A 16,889-nucleotide genomic window follows, 5' to 3' on the forward strand; every position below is an offset into this window, starting at 1 on the left:
TGATGCCCATCCTCTTTGTTACTATTTGTACAGCGGTAAACTCAGTAGGAGCTACCAATATCTAGACATGGGATTGGTTCTTGGTCATGCTAGCTGACTGTGTCTTTTGACAAGACACTTCATCTGCATTGTCTCAGTCCAACCAACTGTAAAAGACTGCTGGCGTTGGCTGGGGAGGTAACCTATGTTGGACTGGCATCTCATCAGGGAGGGTGATAAACTCTCATCCTTTTCATGCTACAGAATCCAGGGATAAGCACTGTATGTTCTGGAGTATGTCAATTTTATTTATATACATATTTATTTACTAGTTTGACAGGTCCTCCTCTGGTGCAGCTTGTATACTGAAAAACTGTACAACAATGAACAAAAATCCCAAATTAAAGAGCACATTTTAAAAAAAATCAAATGCACTCACCTTCTTTTTGTATTGCTTCCAAAGCTGTTAGCCAGCAATCTGTGTACATCTGATGATTTATTTTGTCCGGACTCCCTCAAATAATATCTAATTTATTGTCCATCAAATGTTTACTTTTCCGTCTTGGTTCTTTTTGAAATTTAAGTCGTTATGTCACACACCACAAACTGATGTTTTCCTGCATTAATCCACTGTTCACTCCCCTTTGTTACAGTTGGCCAGAAATTCATTGTGCATGTGATGATTTCTCTTGTCCAAACTGCATCACGTCATCCGATATGTTGCCAAAATAAGCAAGACAGATAAATAAATGTGTCCGTCTTGCTTATTTTTGCAATTTAAAAGTCCTTAGAAGTAACAGCACAGGCTGTGGTGTGTACATTACACACTGAGTTCCTGTCTGTTGTTAACACTGTTAAAAAGTGAGTTCCACATACAGAAAAGAAAGTGTATATAAGTTTGTTTCTCTCTCTCTTTTCAAGAAGCATTTTTGACAGGTGTGACCATATGCTCCGGAAAATACAGCACTTACTTTCTCACTTTAACAGTGGGCCACAGGACCCAGTTTCTTTTTTTAATACTTAAAGTAAATGTTTCTAGAAGGAGTAATCAAACAAGATTTCTGTTACAGATATTAAAAAAATAATATTCTAGAGTCTGGTTTTATCATTGTGTTATACTCTAACATCTCTGCATCTATCCCAAACAGACCAACGAATCTGACAAACGTGTCAATGGTGATGCCACATCTAAGAACTCATCTGTGCCAAGCCGTTATCATCAGTTTATGACCTCTGAGGACGAGGCTCAGTCCAGTTCAGCCCACAGCAGCGAAGATGAAGAGGAGGAAGAAGACACCATGGGGAAAAACATCACCTCCACTCAAAGCACCTCAACTCTGTCTAATGTGGTCAAGAGTGGCGGTCCTGTCAGTCCTGTTTCAGCCAAAGATACCAAGCAGGTATTTAAACTACACACTTTTTTGTTTTTGTGCAAATATCTGCTCATTTTGATATGGATGTATGCAACACATTTCAAAAAAGCTGGGACATCACACAACTATTTTACCAAGCCATGACAATGTAAATATGACAAATAATTACCTTTTTTAGATGGCTTCAAATGCTTTCTGCAGCTCGTTAGCTGTGCGTGCAAACGGCTGAAATTGGAGTGATCCTGTGTGATTCAGGAAGTGATGACAGCCATTTTCAATGGCCAATTTGCAGAGAAAATTATTAATCTGACACAAAATAATTAGTTTATATACACAGCATCTATGTCAAGTTTTTTCTCCCTGCTCAGCAGTATGTTGAGGGCTACGCGCGTAGGACGGAAGAAATTAAACATGTTTAATTTTCTTCGGTGTAGAGCATTGGACACAGTTTTAAGCAGGTCTGCACAGCACAGCGTTACTGCATGCAAGTCTGTACAACACTGCGCTTCTGTACACATCCAAAAACTGAGTGCTGCATCCAGAGGAATCAGCTGAGAACATGATCGCACAGCCCACAGCACCTGTGTGCTCAGAACAGGGAATCGAACCTCAAACCTGTGACTTTTCAATAAAAGCGCACTCGCTGCATGTCGGTGCACTCATCAAACACTCTGATCATGGCAGTAATGCATGTAACTGTAAAAACCTCATGATACAGTCCACTGTTTTCCAAGTGCAGTGATGTGTTCTGCACAGCCTGCAGAAGTGAACTGGGTTTAAATAGCAGCAAGGCACATGCAACTGTGCGAACACACGCAGCTTCAAGTATGAAACCAACACAGAAAAAGGCTGAGTACGCGCGCATTTTGGGCGTATTTAAATGAAACAATGCTGCAATACGCAGCTCTCCGAATACCCCAATGTGAAAGGGGCTTAAGTCAGCTCTCCTCTGCTCCGCTGAGCCACAGTCAGATGCCCGTTCAAGTTTGTGCGGGCGTGGCTTTGGACGGAGCACTGATGGGGTAGGGGGGAGGGGGTGGAACCTGGAGGAGGTGCTACTTTCAAATCTTCCTAGCTTTCTTGCTATCTTGACTTTGTGGTGTATTCCATTGACTATAGGTTGAAGAGGATTTGAAAATCATTGTATTTTGTTTTTATTTACCTTTTACACAACATCCCAACTTCATTGGAATTGGGGTTGTAAAAAATACAGTGTAATGCTTACAGAAGTTAGAGTAAACACCTCTCCATTTAATCAACAGCCATAAATAATTAATAAATGATAAACGATCATTTGCACGAACAGCCTGACATCCTGACAGCTGTCCAGAGCAGTAGAGCATCTGGACCATGTCTGTACTCACTGTTGTTGGTTTCCAGGAGAACTGCTGTGAGATGCGGATCAGCCTGAACCAGAAGCCCAACAGCAGTAGAGACTTTGGCTTCCATACAGACTGGGATTCTACGGGGGCTCACGTCACATCCATCCAACATGGTAATGAGAGGAGGACTATTATTTATTAACATCTGTAAACCCCACCCCCCGCAACAGCTGTACATCTTTGATGCTAGGTCTCTTCAGACAATCCTTGGGTACCACTTCAATGACTTTGTCTCAAAGTACGGGCTACTTAGGGAGTCTCAGATGAGTATCTCTTACATTGTGAGGGAACATCAGCTACGACATTTGGGGCATGTGGAGTGTTTCTTGGGGCTTGATCCAGCTCTCTGGTGCCTCGGTGTTGACGACCCCAGCTGCAGAGGGTGCTGAGGCCAGGGCCTTGATGCCAAACAGCAGGTGCTACTGAATGCTGCATCTGCATAAATTAAAAAAAAAATAATAATAATAATTCTAAGAGTGTTGGCCAGCTAGTATGATGAAAACAGCCCCAGGAACTTGTTCTGACATTACAAAACAATGGGCCCAATTTTTACGTTTTTCTAACTCACACCGTTTCATAGTTTCACCAGTCCCATGATGCGTCATTGGATTAGGACATTATTTTTAAATTTGTTTTTTCCACTGTTGCCCTGAACTTTATTTCATGTAATTTCTTACCCAAGTGAAAAAGTGAAATGATGAAAAATGGATAACAAGGATGATAAACTTTACCTACCAGTATTCTTTTGTAATAGGCAGTGATGGCACTTAGTAACGTGTTACTCTGACCGTTTTTTTTTTTTTCTTTTTTCAGTAAAGAGTAATCTAACGTGTTAATCTTTCCAAATCAGTAATCAGATTAAAGTTACTTCTCTGAGTCACTGTGTGTTACTATTATTTTTGTATTGTAGGTCGATCGTGGCTTTAAAACAGGTGTCCTGACGAGATACAGAGGGAGGTCTGAACTGTCCACTTTCAGCGAGCTGCTGCACAGCGCCACATCCGCTGTGCAGTTCAGCTCTGAGTTGAAGAACAGTTGTCTCTCAAAGCGCAATGGCGCTCAGAGCTATGGTTTTACAGACATTTTTATGCTTTGTTTTTCTTTAAAACTCTGTGCGTGTCCTCGTTAAAAACAGCTGATCCACGACACGCAAACACTAACGCTTTTTTTCCCCACCCAAATGCACCAAAGTCTCTTTCTGAGGACGACATGACATAAAAACGCTGATAAAACTTTCTTACCCGTCAATCTGGTCATGTTTTCTGCATAAATAAAAGTTATCCATTCTTCCTGCTCAACAACAAGCCAGGGGCGAATCCATGTGGGAAGGGAGCGTGGGTGGGGTTGGGGAGGGGGGACGTGGCTCCCCACAATAGCTCTAGATTAAAGGTCCACTTTTGAAGACATTTTTTCATACTAATACCACTTAATAATAATAATAATTTCAACAACTAAAATGTTTACAAAGAAATTAAATGTTAGAAAATATTACAAAGAATTTAATAGTTACATTTATAAACAATGCAGGTTAAAAATGGTAAGTTTTACCATTACAGTGCTGTTAACATTTAAACGAGGTTGAGAAAGGTGTCTTTATTTTATTATTAAACAAGTATTTATGTTCATTAAAGTCAACAAAGGGTGACAATAAAGTGAGTACTGGCAAAACGGGTTATCATTTTCATGTTGAGGTGGCGAGGGGGGTGTTGTCGGCAGCTACTGAAAGTAACTAAAAAAGTAACTTGTAATCTAACTTAGTTCCTTTTAAAATTGAGTAATCAATAAAGTAACTAAGTTACTTTTTCAAGGAGTAATCAGTAATTGCACTACTTTTTCAAAGTAACTGTGCCAACGCTGGTAATAGGACCCATCTGATTATGATGGCTTCCCTCACCCCCCTCCCGGGTACAGGACATCAAAATTATTAAAAATACAGATGGTTTCTGGCCATTGTATGTTGTATGCAAAAGTTTGGGCACCCCTGATAATTTTCATGATTTTCCTTTATAAATCATTGGTTGTCTGGATCAGAAATTTCAGTTAAATATATCATATAGCAGACAAACACATGATAGTTGAGAAGTAAAATGATGTTTCTAGTATTTACAGAAAGTGTGCAATAATTATTTAAACAAAATTAGGCAGGTGCATAAATTTGGGCACCCTTGTCATTTTATTGATTTGAATACATTTAGCACTAATTATTGGAACACAAAATTGGTTTGGTAAGCTCACTGACCCTTGACCTCCTTACACAAGTGAATCCAATCATGAGAAAGGGTATTTAAGGTGGCCATTTACAAATGTTTCCCCTCTTTACATCTGTTCTAATGAGTGGCAACATGGGAGCCTCTAATCAACTCTCAATTGACCTGAAAACAAAGATTGTTCAACATCATGGTTTAAGGGAAGGATACAGAAAGCTATCTCAGAGATTTCAGCTGTCAGTTTCCACTGTGAGGAACATAGTGAGGAAATGGAAGACCACAAGCACAGTACTAGTAAAGGCCCGAAGTGACAGGCCAAGAAAAATCTCAGATAAGCTGAAGTGAAGGATGGTGAGAACAGTCATAGTCAACCCACAGACCTGCTCCAAAGACCTACAACATGATCTTGCTGCAGATAGTGTCTCTGTGCATTGTTCAACTATACAGCGCACTTTGCACAAAGAGATGCTGTATGATGCTATAATGCAGAGGAAGCCTTTTCTGCATACACACCACAAACAGAGTTGCTTGAGGTATGTTAAAGCACATTTGGAAAACCAGCTTCATTTTGGAATAAGGTGCTGTGGACTGATGAAACTAAAATTGATTCATGCAGAGGAACAAGTACAACGTTCTGGAATGACCATCTCTGTCCCCAGACTTGAATATTATTGAAAACCTGTGGTGTGATTTTAAGCAGGCTGTCCATGCTCGGAAACCAACAAACAAACCTGAGATGTTTTGTAAAGAAGAATGGTCCAAAATACCTTCAATCAGAATCCAGACTCTCACTGGAAGCTATAGGAAGCATTTAAAGGCTGTTTTTTCTGCAAAAGGAGGATCTACTAAATATTGATGTATTTTTTTCTGTTGGGTGCCCAAATTTATGCACCTGCCTAATTTTCTTTAAATAATTATTGCACACTTTCTGTAAATCCTATAAACTTCATTTCACTTCTCAAATATCAGTGTGTTTGTCTGCTATATGATATATTTAACTGAAAATTCTGATCCAAACAACCAATGATTTATAAAGGAAAATCATGAAAATTTTCAGGGGTGCCCAAACTTTTGCATACAACTCTAATAGTAATTTGCATGTAGAATGCTGCTGCTTTTACCAGCTCAGCTGAACTGGCCCTCATAAACTCTAACATTTATATTGGTAAGAGAAGATGCCTACTTTGTTGTATATTATTACTAGAAATCATAGCTGATTCTCAGGTAAAGTACGAGAAACCAGTGCAGCGATTGTAGTAGATATTACAACTTGGCACTGCAGACTTATCTGCAGCAGGTTGTCTGTAAGGCACTGGCGATGCAGACTGATGGAGGGCAACATCTATGTGGGTCAGATCTGCTGGGCCTGAGCCTCTTTTTCTGCTGAGCCTCTGTGTTGCAGTAATTTAGTAGCTTCAAAGTTTAAAAAAAAAAAAAGATTAAGGGGAGGTGATGGTCTAGTGGTTAAGCGTTGGGCTTGAGACCAGAGGATCCTCTGTTCAAATCCCAGCCTGACTGGAAAATCACTAAGGGCCCTTGGGCAAGGTCCTTAATCCACTAGCTGCTCCCAGTATGTCGTGAGCACCTTGTATGGCAGCACCCTGACATCCGGGTGAATGTGAGGCATTGTTGTAAAGCGCTTTGAGCGTCTGATGCAGATGGAAAAGTGCTAAATAAATGCAGTCCATTTATTAAATAAATTTAATAGTGCATATGACAATTTAAAATATTTTAATTTGTGCACATTGGGGATTGTACAGAAATATTTACATTGAAGTCGATTTTGTTTGGGTGAATGAAATATTGGGAAACAAAAATAATTGCCTTAGCTGTCTAACACAGCTTTAATTTGATTGACTTTGCATCCAAATGTGCGAGTGGTCTAAGAATTAAAACACTTTATATACTGTATGTGATTACACGTCTTTAAAATGACAAAAGTAACTGGAAATATTTAGTTAATAATAATACATTAAATTGTGATTTGATTTCCTTGGTTGCTTCGTCTTGAACTAGTAGATATTACCAAAAACTGGGTTTGTTCTACCTGTTGATTCTCTGCCAGACTGCGACTGTAGTTGCGTTTTGTTCCTGCTTGCTCTTGAACTGTATCCTTGAGGTGTTTAATTTTTTTGTTAGCAAGTAAAAAATTCTGTTACTTTTGCAGTATGCTGAAAATCACCATCCACGAGATTTGAAATATTTGCCAGAACGTGAGCAGACAATAAAGATTTAACATTTCAGAATTAGTTCCACTTCAGCCTGTCTTTAAGAAACTAGAGCTCTTGGTGGAACTGTATCATGCTGCATTAATGGTAAATGTCCACCGGGTGGTGATATTGCTCCATTTCAAGAACCCTGAGTATAGGCTGCTATGGGACACCAATGATGACCAACCTGTTGTTTATATTAGTCAATGCCAGAAAAATCAGTTCCACTAGCAACCATACTTAAACCTGACCATAACAATTAAACATGTTTCAGATCCAGAGTAGTTCCTTCCTTTCTCCAAACTCTTCTTCCCAACATTGTGTTGCAAATTGATCCTTATCTACATCAGTCCATAGGATGTTGTTCCTATGGATGTTGGAAGAGTCTACAATCTTTTTTTAGATTGTGGACACATTCTAATCTACTCTTTCTTATTTGAGGCTTTCCATTAGTTTGAGAAAGTGCTGGTTTGGTAGTTTAGTTCTCTCTTGTTCTGTATGGAAGGTGGCTGGTTCACATCCCTGCCCAGATGGGCACCTGATACCGCCTTCATGTTTACCCAGTGGTAAAAAAGGTTACAGGATGGGTTCTTCATGTCTCATCATGCTGTGGGCCTTCACATGTGCTACGTTACTCTTTGTGCACATCCCTGATGCTCGGACTTTAACGTGAGACTTGCCTTCTTAAGTACCGATCGTTACTTTACGTTCTGAGATCTTCTGTTGTACGGACCACCTGTATCCACTTTCTGTACTTGAGAATAAAATAAAGATTCTCAGTCATAATCAGTTAAGAAGCTGATCGGGCTTTTTTCAGCTCTCTATTGATTAATGGTTCCCTCTAACGATTGATTGATTGTCTTGGGCTACCCAACCCTACCTTTGAAACGGGATTATCGGATGTAACTGAGTATCCATCCACTGAGGGTCTTTACTGGAAATGTTTGTAATGCTAGGGACAATCTTACTTCAGAGGTAGAATCAGTTGATTGAGGATGGGTGCGGTCTCCTTTAAGGGTGAAAGTTTTATAAATATGATCACTTTGATTTTTAACTAAATTCTGGTGGCGTGGTTGAGTTTACAGGTGCTGGTGTTTTCAATTTCTGTGCAGGCAGCCCGGCTGAGATGTGTCAGCTTCAGCCCGGTGATGAGGTGCTGACCGTGAACGGGCAGCAGGTGGCACACATGAGCTACAAAGAGTGGAAGGCGCGTATGGAGGAGGCACTGCAGGAGGGCAGCCTGGTTATGGATATACGCCGTCACGGGGAGAACAGTGAGTCATTCTCAACGCTGTGTTCGCATGTGCGTGAGAGGAAGAGATTAGAACGGAATGAAATCTTTGAACCATGTAAAGGGTTGTGTTCCTGAACTGACGGCGCTGCTTATGCTACATGTGTTACTAAACAGCTTTGACACTTTAAATTGCTCCGTAAACTGTGGTGCAATCATCCATGAATGATCCCATGACACACTGACGGCTCTTCCTGTGTTCTTTTCTTAAGTCCTACTTTATTTGGTATGTCTTTGTTTTCTCTGTTGTTTTCCTCTTTTTCTTTCTACTCTCTGATTTGTTTGATCACTGTTTCACTTCCTGTCTGTGTAGCGTTCATCTTGTGGAGATCTAACCCACCTGACAACAAGGACCAGCTGGGTTCTCTTTGTGTTCACACACATTTAAATGGTTTATTTAACTCTGGTGAGCCTGTTGATTGTGGGTGTTTATAAAAAGCTGTAGTGCCTTGCTTGGCTGGGGAAGGTGGTTTCTCTGTCATCCTTGCTGCTTTTTACAGTAAATCCATGACAGCAACTATGGATCCTCCTTTATTGTGTATTTGAGTGGAATTATGAGGAACGTTGTTGTTAAATACAGTACCAATGTGTTTACTGCACACTCACACGTATATGGGATTAGATTCATTCTGTAAGTATAAATAGCCCCTGGACATCAAAGAAAGTAAAACAAATTGAGCGATAAGTGGAGGGAAACTTGGCACGTATCTCTGCCAAAGCCTTAAACATCACATTTTAAAGTCATTCAAAATAAACAAATGTTTTAGTTTCCTGGCTCTGATTTTCATTTACAGATGTAAAACAATGAACCAATACAAATCAATTTTATATTAACCCTCAAGCGACCAAGCTATTTTAGCGACTAATATGGTAGGATAATTATAGCATCAAATATAGAAGAACTGGTGACTAGGAAATATGCCAATACTTTAACACAAATCTCAATGAACCCATCAGTCATCCTTTGTGACAATCATGAGCTATTTTCATCCTCACTCTGGGCATCAAGAATCCATCTCAATGCTTGTGCAGCTGTAAATCTTGATATTCTAGGTCTGTTGGCCATACTTCCTGCAAAACCGTAAAATATAATGATTAGACGATACAAAAGCTATAATGTCGAAAGTCTCATAGATCTTTCCTGCACTAGTTTGGATTATACTTGCCACATGGATCAGCCAATTGTTGCAAAAATTATATGAACAAATGCAGGACAAATAGATTGATAAATTCATGGTAGGAAACCCATTTCTGATTAAAATTTGAAAAATGGTGCACAAAAATATATGCTTGAGGGTTAACAAATACAAACACACTGATACAGGGACTCCTGAATCAACCTAGATGTACTATGAGCCGTTCAGTTGCTCAGTTTATAAAGTATAAATCTGTTGACTTGAGCTGAATTTCACTATTATTTCTGTATCTTCAAACTGTCATAGAAGTGCAAAGGTTGGTCCCAGGCTCTTGTGAAACTGGTCACAGGAGTGCTAACTTTTTTAGGAGGTAACAATAAAATCAACATGTCCGATAGTGGTAGGTGGTATTATGGACAAATGTGCCCGTTTGAACTTTATGTTCAGTTCAGTTTGTTAATACTGTCACACAGGTTCAGAACAGGCAAGCTATGCTATGCTAATGCAGCTAGGCTAACAACAGCTAGCTTCTTCTGTATACGGTGCTGCCTCCCAGTGGGGAACAAAAGGCGAACAGAGTCTGTTTCTGCAACACAGTGGCAAAAACCTGAAAACATTGTGCCAGTTTTTCATGAAATATGTATTTGAATGTAAGCAATGGCACTTTTGCTTTTTGTATTTTCTTGGAAAATATATGTCTACATTAAAAAAGAAAACAAAAAAAAAACAATTTGTCAGATTACATCGTATTGCACTGAATCGAATTGTTTAACAAACACAGTTAATGCTTAATTCACTCTTCGTTGATGCAGTAATAAGCATTAATTAATGTACCCTTATTGTAAATTGTTAACAATTCACTTCCATATTTTATCTTTCTTTTCCATTTGCACCATGTGATTGAGTTTTTTGACGATCAGTTTTGAAGTCATTCGTAAACAAAAGCAAATTTAAAGTGAGACGTCTGTCTGAGAGCGCATCACTCCACCAATGGAATCCAAAATCTACCGTCTGAAGGAGGTGGAGCTAAACTCCGTGCTGGTAGGAAAGTATCAAATAGACACAAAAAACAGATTTCACTGGCAGAAAAAATCTGAATTTTTAGTGCCACAGTTGTTCCTCAAGTTTTATCTTCTCTGTTATTTTATTTTGTTTGACACCTAAAGAAAGGTTGACACAAATCTAATCCCATATTCGTTTGAAGTGTTTCATGTGCACACGCGTGTACATCCTCTTTCTTTTTTGCCATCACATTGCTTGCATGCAGACTGGGGCAGAGATCAGCCTTCCCTGCCATTTAAAAGCCATAAGACCATCAATCTGACCAGTACGGATCATCCAATACTTCTAGGTTCCCATGATGCAAATCTTTCCAACAACACCAGTTTGGATTTCACGTCACGCTTTTCCACGGAATCATTCAAAGAGATGACACACCCACGTATCGTAAGTCAGCTACGATCACGTCGGATAATTGGCTGAGGGGAAAATAATAGCTCGTTTACATCAGTTTGCCTTAATGTTTGGTAATGAGTGTGCGCACTGTTCTGTTTCCCTCCAGAATGCAGCTTCAAATGGTGTCAATGGAGGCTCCCGTGACGGGTCAGTGACCGTGAAGGAGAAAGGTAAAAAAAAAAACACAATCAGAAAGGCTACAAAACTGAGTCTGCACCATTAACCCTGCAGTGAAAAGAAGAACAAGAACAGTTTGCTTAATTTATGTGTGTATATCAGCCATTCCCAAAGTATGACCTGTGACCTGCTAGTGGGCTGCAATGGTACTGCAGGCGGGCCTAAACTTTGTAGTTAACAAACTTGTAATAAAGTTTTAAATGACCCCAAAGTATTTGATTATTTATAAATTGTAATCTGACGTTGTAAAACAAAGCCACAGTATTTCAATTACCATATTTTTTCAGATTATATAATCACACTTTTTTCTGTATTATGTCTATAATTTGAGATTTTTGTGTGTTGTTGTGTACTTTTTATTATTGTTATTTATTCTTTCATTATTTGAGTTTATTTTATTTAGTGCCTTGATTCCTGGGAAGGTCCTATATAAATAATGTAATTATAATGAAAATGTGACTTTTTAAGGATCTAAGGCACAGTATTCATCACAGGACCTCCCAAACTAGTATTATAAGCACACACAATGTATATGCTGTAAAATATATATATATATATATATATATATATATATATATATATATATATAGTTTGGGTGGGCTGCAGCATTCTTACTTTTGGGAATGGCTGTATTATATAATTCTTACAAATGCATTTGTGCCATCAGGTCGTATTGGACAAAGTAAAACTTCTGTCTTCTGCTGTAATCTGTTTTCTATTTCTCATGTAGAATCAGAACCAATATCTTTGAAAAACTTAAAACGGAGGTCAGAGTTTTTTGAACAAGGTAACCAAAAGAAAAAAACCACTGGCCAAGCTGGTGTTTAATTGTTCATAGCAGACAGATTTTTGTGTGATTTGCTGCCTGAGTTCTCACTTTTCTCGCTGTTGTCTCACAGACTTTAATTTCTTCGAGATTCCATTATGCATGTTTCTCACCTTTCAAAACTCATGTTGTTGTCAGCTGTCAAGATCAAAATACAATAATCATGATGCTTCTGAGGCTGTATTTTGGGGCTAATGTCTCAGAGTGATGTGGCGCTGTCACGTAACACCTTTTGCTGTGCTCCTTCCACCTTGAGGCGGCTCAGAGTCCGGTGTTGGTGCACTGGTCTGCCTTTGTGGTGAACGGTGTTGAGCGTGCAGCTCTTTACTCACCTTCACTGGTGCGACCTGGAATTCTGAGATGCTGTTTATGCCAGATACTGTTACTCTTCACCACTGTTATACATTATTGGATCATTTAAACAAAACAAACAACAACAAAAAACCTCCTCCACCATCTACACATACGAGTATGTTTATATTTATTATTTTAGTAACAGAGGTATTGTAATGACATCACTCCAATTTTTTTTTATTTGTCACTCTGTCTGTAAATCTACAAACTCTTATTTCTTGTATTTTTAGTCAAGAAGGTGACACCTGATAAGTTAAAATGGCATAGAAATTAACAAAAATATCAGTCATGATATTCTACTCGTACTAGTACCTCAAAAACCCTGTTGTGCAGAATTTCCTGGTTCTCCTTTTTTTCAAATCTGCCTGGAGCTCTGTTGAGATATCACAAGGCAGAATTAACCTCTGCAGCAATATTTATTTTTTAAAAGCTAGTTGAATAGTTTTTGAGTAATCCGGCATGAAAACACAAGGTAACACACCTGTCGCTCCACTTACCAGAAGCATCTGAAGTCTGCTGGAAGCTACAACCTGTTTCCTTTTAAAGCCTCATTTACAGACCAGCTGCTGGAGGTGAACTGATCATGATGTAATCAGCAGAACAGTCCCGTGATTGGTGGATTTGGGACAAATTGTTGACGTGTGCAGGTTGCCTTTCTCAAAATTCCACTTACCCTTTTATCCAGCACTCAGGTACCTCAATATTGAGGACTCCAGCAGCTGGTGTTGGCTCTGTGGTGTGGTGGATGTGGTGACACGCATCACCAGGTCACGCTCCCAGACTTGACTTGAAAAGAAAGGGAGGTTTGGTCATTGAGTGGAATTCAGTTTAAAAACTCCGGGAAGCTGCATCAGTCCCTTTGAAGTGGGGAAGCTGCACATATTCTTGAAATAGAATTTGGCAGGAATAAAAGAACTTGACAAACATACAGGAAGAATTCAGTGACAGTTTGTGTATCAGGGCATCATTTTCCTTCCAGAGGCTGTACAGCATGTCGGGCATTAATAATAACTTAGTGACGGTGAAACAGATCTGCCTGTCCTGTTGCGTTTGCTGTACATGACGCCAAAAGCATCCCTGCTGCTGAAGTGCCACTGAGCCTTTCACACTGGCTGGTCTGTACTTCTGTGTGTCTTGTGCATGCAGCTGATGTGCTTTTTATGGTTTCTCACTTTGATCTTTTTGTTTTTCCCTCCCACAAATATGTTTTCATTTTTATGGATTTTTCCGATCCCGGAGCATTGGGTTGGCATCCAGTGTAACTGTGAACTCATGGTTGATTTTTGAGTCGAGTGAATCAATACGTCCTCGTGGGTGAAATTTGAAGCATATTGAAAACATCAATTACTCTTGGTTTTAAGCGTCATTTTTCAGGGCACTTTGGCACTTGACTTGAAAATCAAGTCAATACCTGAATGAACTCGTCAACCCATATGTTTAAATTATGTCTCAGTGCTTTTACCAAAATACTTACTGAATATTTTTCTTTCTGTTCAAGGAGGATCCGATTCTGCAATGCCAGATGTGAGTAATATTCCAGCTTATAAAAATGCTATTTTTCTGCTCTGAGAATGAGAACATCTTCAGATGACAGGGTTGTTACCAACTACAGACCTGCTGTTAATGGCCATAAATAATGTGTTTATGGTTTACTGCAGAGGCATCTTAAGTCTGGAGCATTTTTCTCAGCTAACGTTGGAAACCTACACATGAAATATTTGAGTTTGTCATCGTGAAAGGACGTCACACGGTTGACAGCTACTGTGTTGTTTTATTACCATTATTAACAGCACGTCTCTCTCGCTTTCCACTGTTCTCAGATACCTGTTCCTCCAATCACTCCATCTTCCAGAAACTGGTCTTGGGATCCTGAAGAGGAGCGCAGAAGACAAGAGAAATGGCAGAAGGAACAAGACCGCCTCCTACAGGTGCATAGAAGGATTGTGTATATAACAGTGTTTATAATAATAAAAAGTCATAATAATGAAAACAAATTAATCACTTGGAAGAAGTTGCGTCTGCCAATGACATAGAGCAGTGATCCCCAAAGTGTGGCATGTGAGCCCCTGGTGGCCTGTGATGGTACTGCAGGCAGGCTGTGAAAGCTCAGTAAAGACATAAAAAATTATAATGTCTTCGATTTTCAGTTTTGCAATAATCTTTGTCCCAGTAGCCATCTTTCTGATTATTCTGTTGTTACAACTTTCTTCACCAATATTCAGTGATGTGAACATAATTGTTAGTTTGGCCAGTTCCCTCATATGTGGAACCTGCTTCATTCACACTGACAGAACTTAAACAGTAAACAATAAGACATCACTCTCAATGAGTGACTTAAAGTGAATCACTCATTGACAGAGTACCGCCTTGGCAAAAGTAATTTGAGATACTTTTCTCACCAGAGAATTGCTGGAGGTTTACAGTCTCAGGACTATCCGAGTGAAGCAGCAGCGGCCATATGGTTTAGCAGCACAGCATTCTTTACAAACGACCTGTGTCTTGTGCAGTTTCTCATCTTTTTTAAAACAGCCAAAATATCTCCAAACACCTGCTTTAAATGTTTTAGGTGAGTCAAAAATCTCCAACCGCTTGCGGACCTCCGTTTTGTTGTGGTAGAAATGGGCTTTCGGGCTTCTGCCAGTGTTGAAAACAAAACAGGAAGCAGGGTTGGTGCATTCAATGTGCCTCGGAAAAAAATCGCATCGCATTGAGCGATGCAATCACGATTTCACCTGTCAGTTGAATCGATACACTCGCATCACGCACATTTGTATCTCAATACTGATTCGTATTGATTAATCTCCACATGCCACGTGTCTACTGTTCAGGGTGTAATTTCAAATGACAACTCAAACTATTACCTTGAGTTTGGTTTTGGGGATGTTTTTGTTTCATTTTAAAATTTACTCTTTCAGTTATAAAGAGAGACAACACAAATGTCTCCAGACTTTGTGTCAACACAGAAAGCAGCCCACCCCACACACAAACACACACACACACACACACACACACAATTCTTCTGCACTGCAGGAGAGCTAATACTTAATACCCATGTTGAACCACAAATCCTAAGACAATAACCAAGATGAACATCTGACAAAGACCTTGGAAGATCAAATGAACATTGGACCCGACTCTGGATTTAGGTTCTTGAAATTGAGTGTACCTGATTTGACCTCTACATTTATGTAATTCCCCCCCACCCCATAACTGGCCCAGATCTGCACAACACTCAACGGACTGCAAGAAATGTGGTAGAATGCTGTCAAACCATCTATTGGAGAATCTATTTCTGGATCTAGATCAAAGGTGTCCAAACAGAGCGCTGATGTAGCTGAGAAGGCTTGTTACTCCTCCAACCTAATTCCCTGTCGGTTAAACGACCTGATTTCATGATGTGAGGAGTTTTCTGCCCTGAGCAAGCATCTATAAGGTTTCTCAACTTTCAGGATAAGCACATTAAAATTTAGTTTCAAACGTTACATTTTCTGAAATCTTAGCAGCTGCATTATACACTGACACACCTATTTGTGCAGTGTGGTCAAAGACTTGTGACATCTGTTTTAGTTTATATGTGGAGAATTTGTTTGTATGCTCCAGGCATGCTATTAGATTGTTTTAAAAAAATGACTGACATGGTGCATTCAGATGCATCAAAAAGTCAGCAAGGTGCTCTGGTAATAACTGCTTTACTCTGCCACCACAAATAAAAAATTGTGCAAGAAGCTTATGGAAGCAAACGTTGATGAGAAAATATTTTCATTTTTCCTCACTGACCATGATTCACATTCATCAATAGTGCGAGAAGCTAGACTCAAATTTAACCCAAATCTTGTTAAATAAATTCAAGACTATATTTTCCAAGTACTGCGACAGACTGGCGTCCTGTCCTGGGTGTACCCCGCCTCACGCCCTATGACTGCTGGGATAGGCTCCAGCCCCCCGCGACCCTTAATTGGACTAAGCGGTAGAAGATGGATGGATGGATGGATTATCCAAGTAGTAATAATAATATTACTAGTAATTATGTCCGCCGAGGATGTAATAAAATCACCTGCATTTATTTGTCTGTCTGTTAGAAGGATTACGTCAAAACTACTGCAGGGATTTTGACGAAATTTTCACCACAGATAGATATTAGGCCATGGAAAAACCCATTAAATTTTGGAGTTGATCCGGATTCTTTATCAAGTTTCACTTTATATAGGCTTTGAAGGATTACTGTTAGCAGAATTACATCAAAACTACTGCATGGATTTTGATGAAATTTTCTACACATATACATATTAGGCTATGGAAGACTACATTAAATTTTGGAGGTGATCTGGATCCAGATCCGGATTCTGGATCAAGTTTCACTTTATATAGTCTTTGAAGGATTACATCAAAACTACTACACAAATTCTCACCAAATTTTCACCATGGATACATATTAGACTGTGCAAGATTCCATTAAATTTTGTAGGTGATCTGGATCCGAATCCAGATTCTGGATAAAG

At 39.4% G+C, this 16,889-nt stretch overlaps 1 protein-coding gene across 2 annotated transcripts in view; it reads left to right on the top strand.

Annotated features, from left to right (window-relative positions):
* Nucleotides 1-16,889, top strand: part of lmo7a (LIM domain 7a) — a 114,632-nt gene that overhangs the window by 83,500 nt on the left and 14,243 nt on the right. For both annotated transcript variants that reach the window (XM_034186924.1, XM_034186926.1), the window contains 8 exons: nt 1,128-1,379; nt 2,733-2,847; nt 8,264-8,425; nt 10,846-11,024; nt 11,140-11,203; nt 11,941-11,997; nt 13,889-13,914; nt 14,211-14,318. In XM_034186924.1, the coding sequence (XP_034042815.1) occupies nt 1,128-1,379; nt 2,733-2,847; nt 8,264-8,425; nt 10,846-11,024; nt 11,140-11,203; nt 11,941-11,997; nt 13,889-13,914; nt 14,211-14,318 (963 nt within the window). The remainder of the gene's footprint in view (nt 1-1,127; nt 1,380-2,732; nt 2,848-8,263; nt 8,426-10,845; nt 11,025-11,139; nt 11,204-11,940; nt 11,998-13,888; nt 13,915-14,210; nt 14,319-16,889) is intronic.

Source organism: Thalassophryne amazonica, chromosome 14, assembly GCF_902500255.1.
Source record: "Thalassophryne amazonica chromosome 14, fThaAma1.1, whole genome shotgun sequence".
NCBI lineage: Eukaryota > Metazoa > Chordata > Actinopteri > Batrachoidiformes > Batrachoididae > Thalassophryne > Thalassophryne amazonica.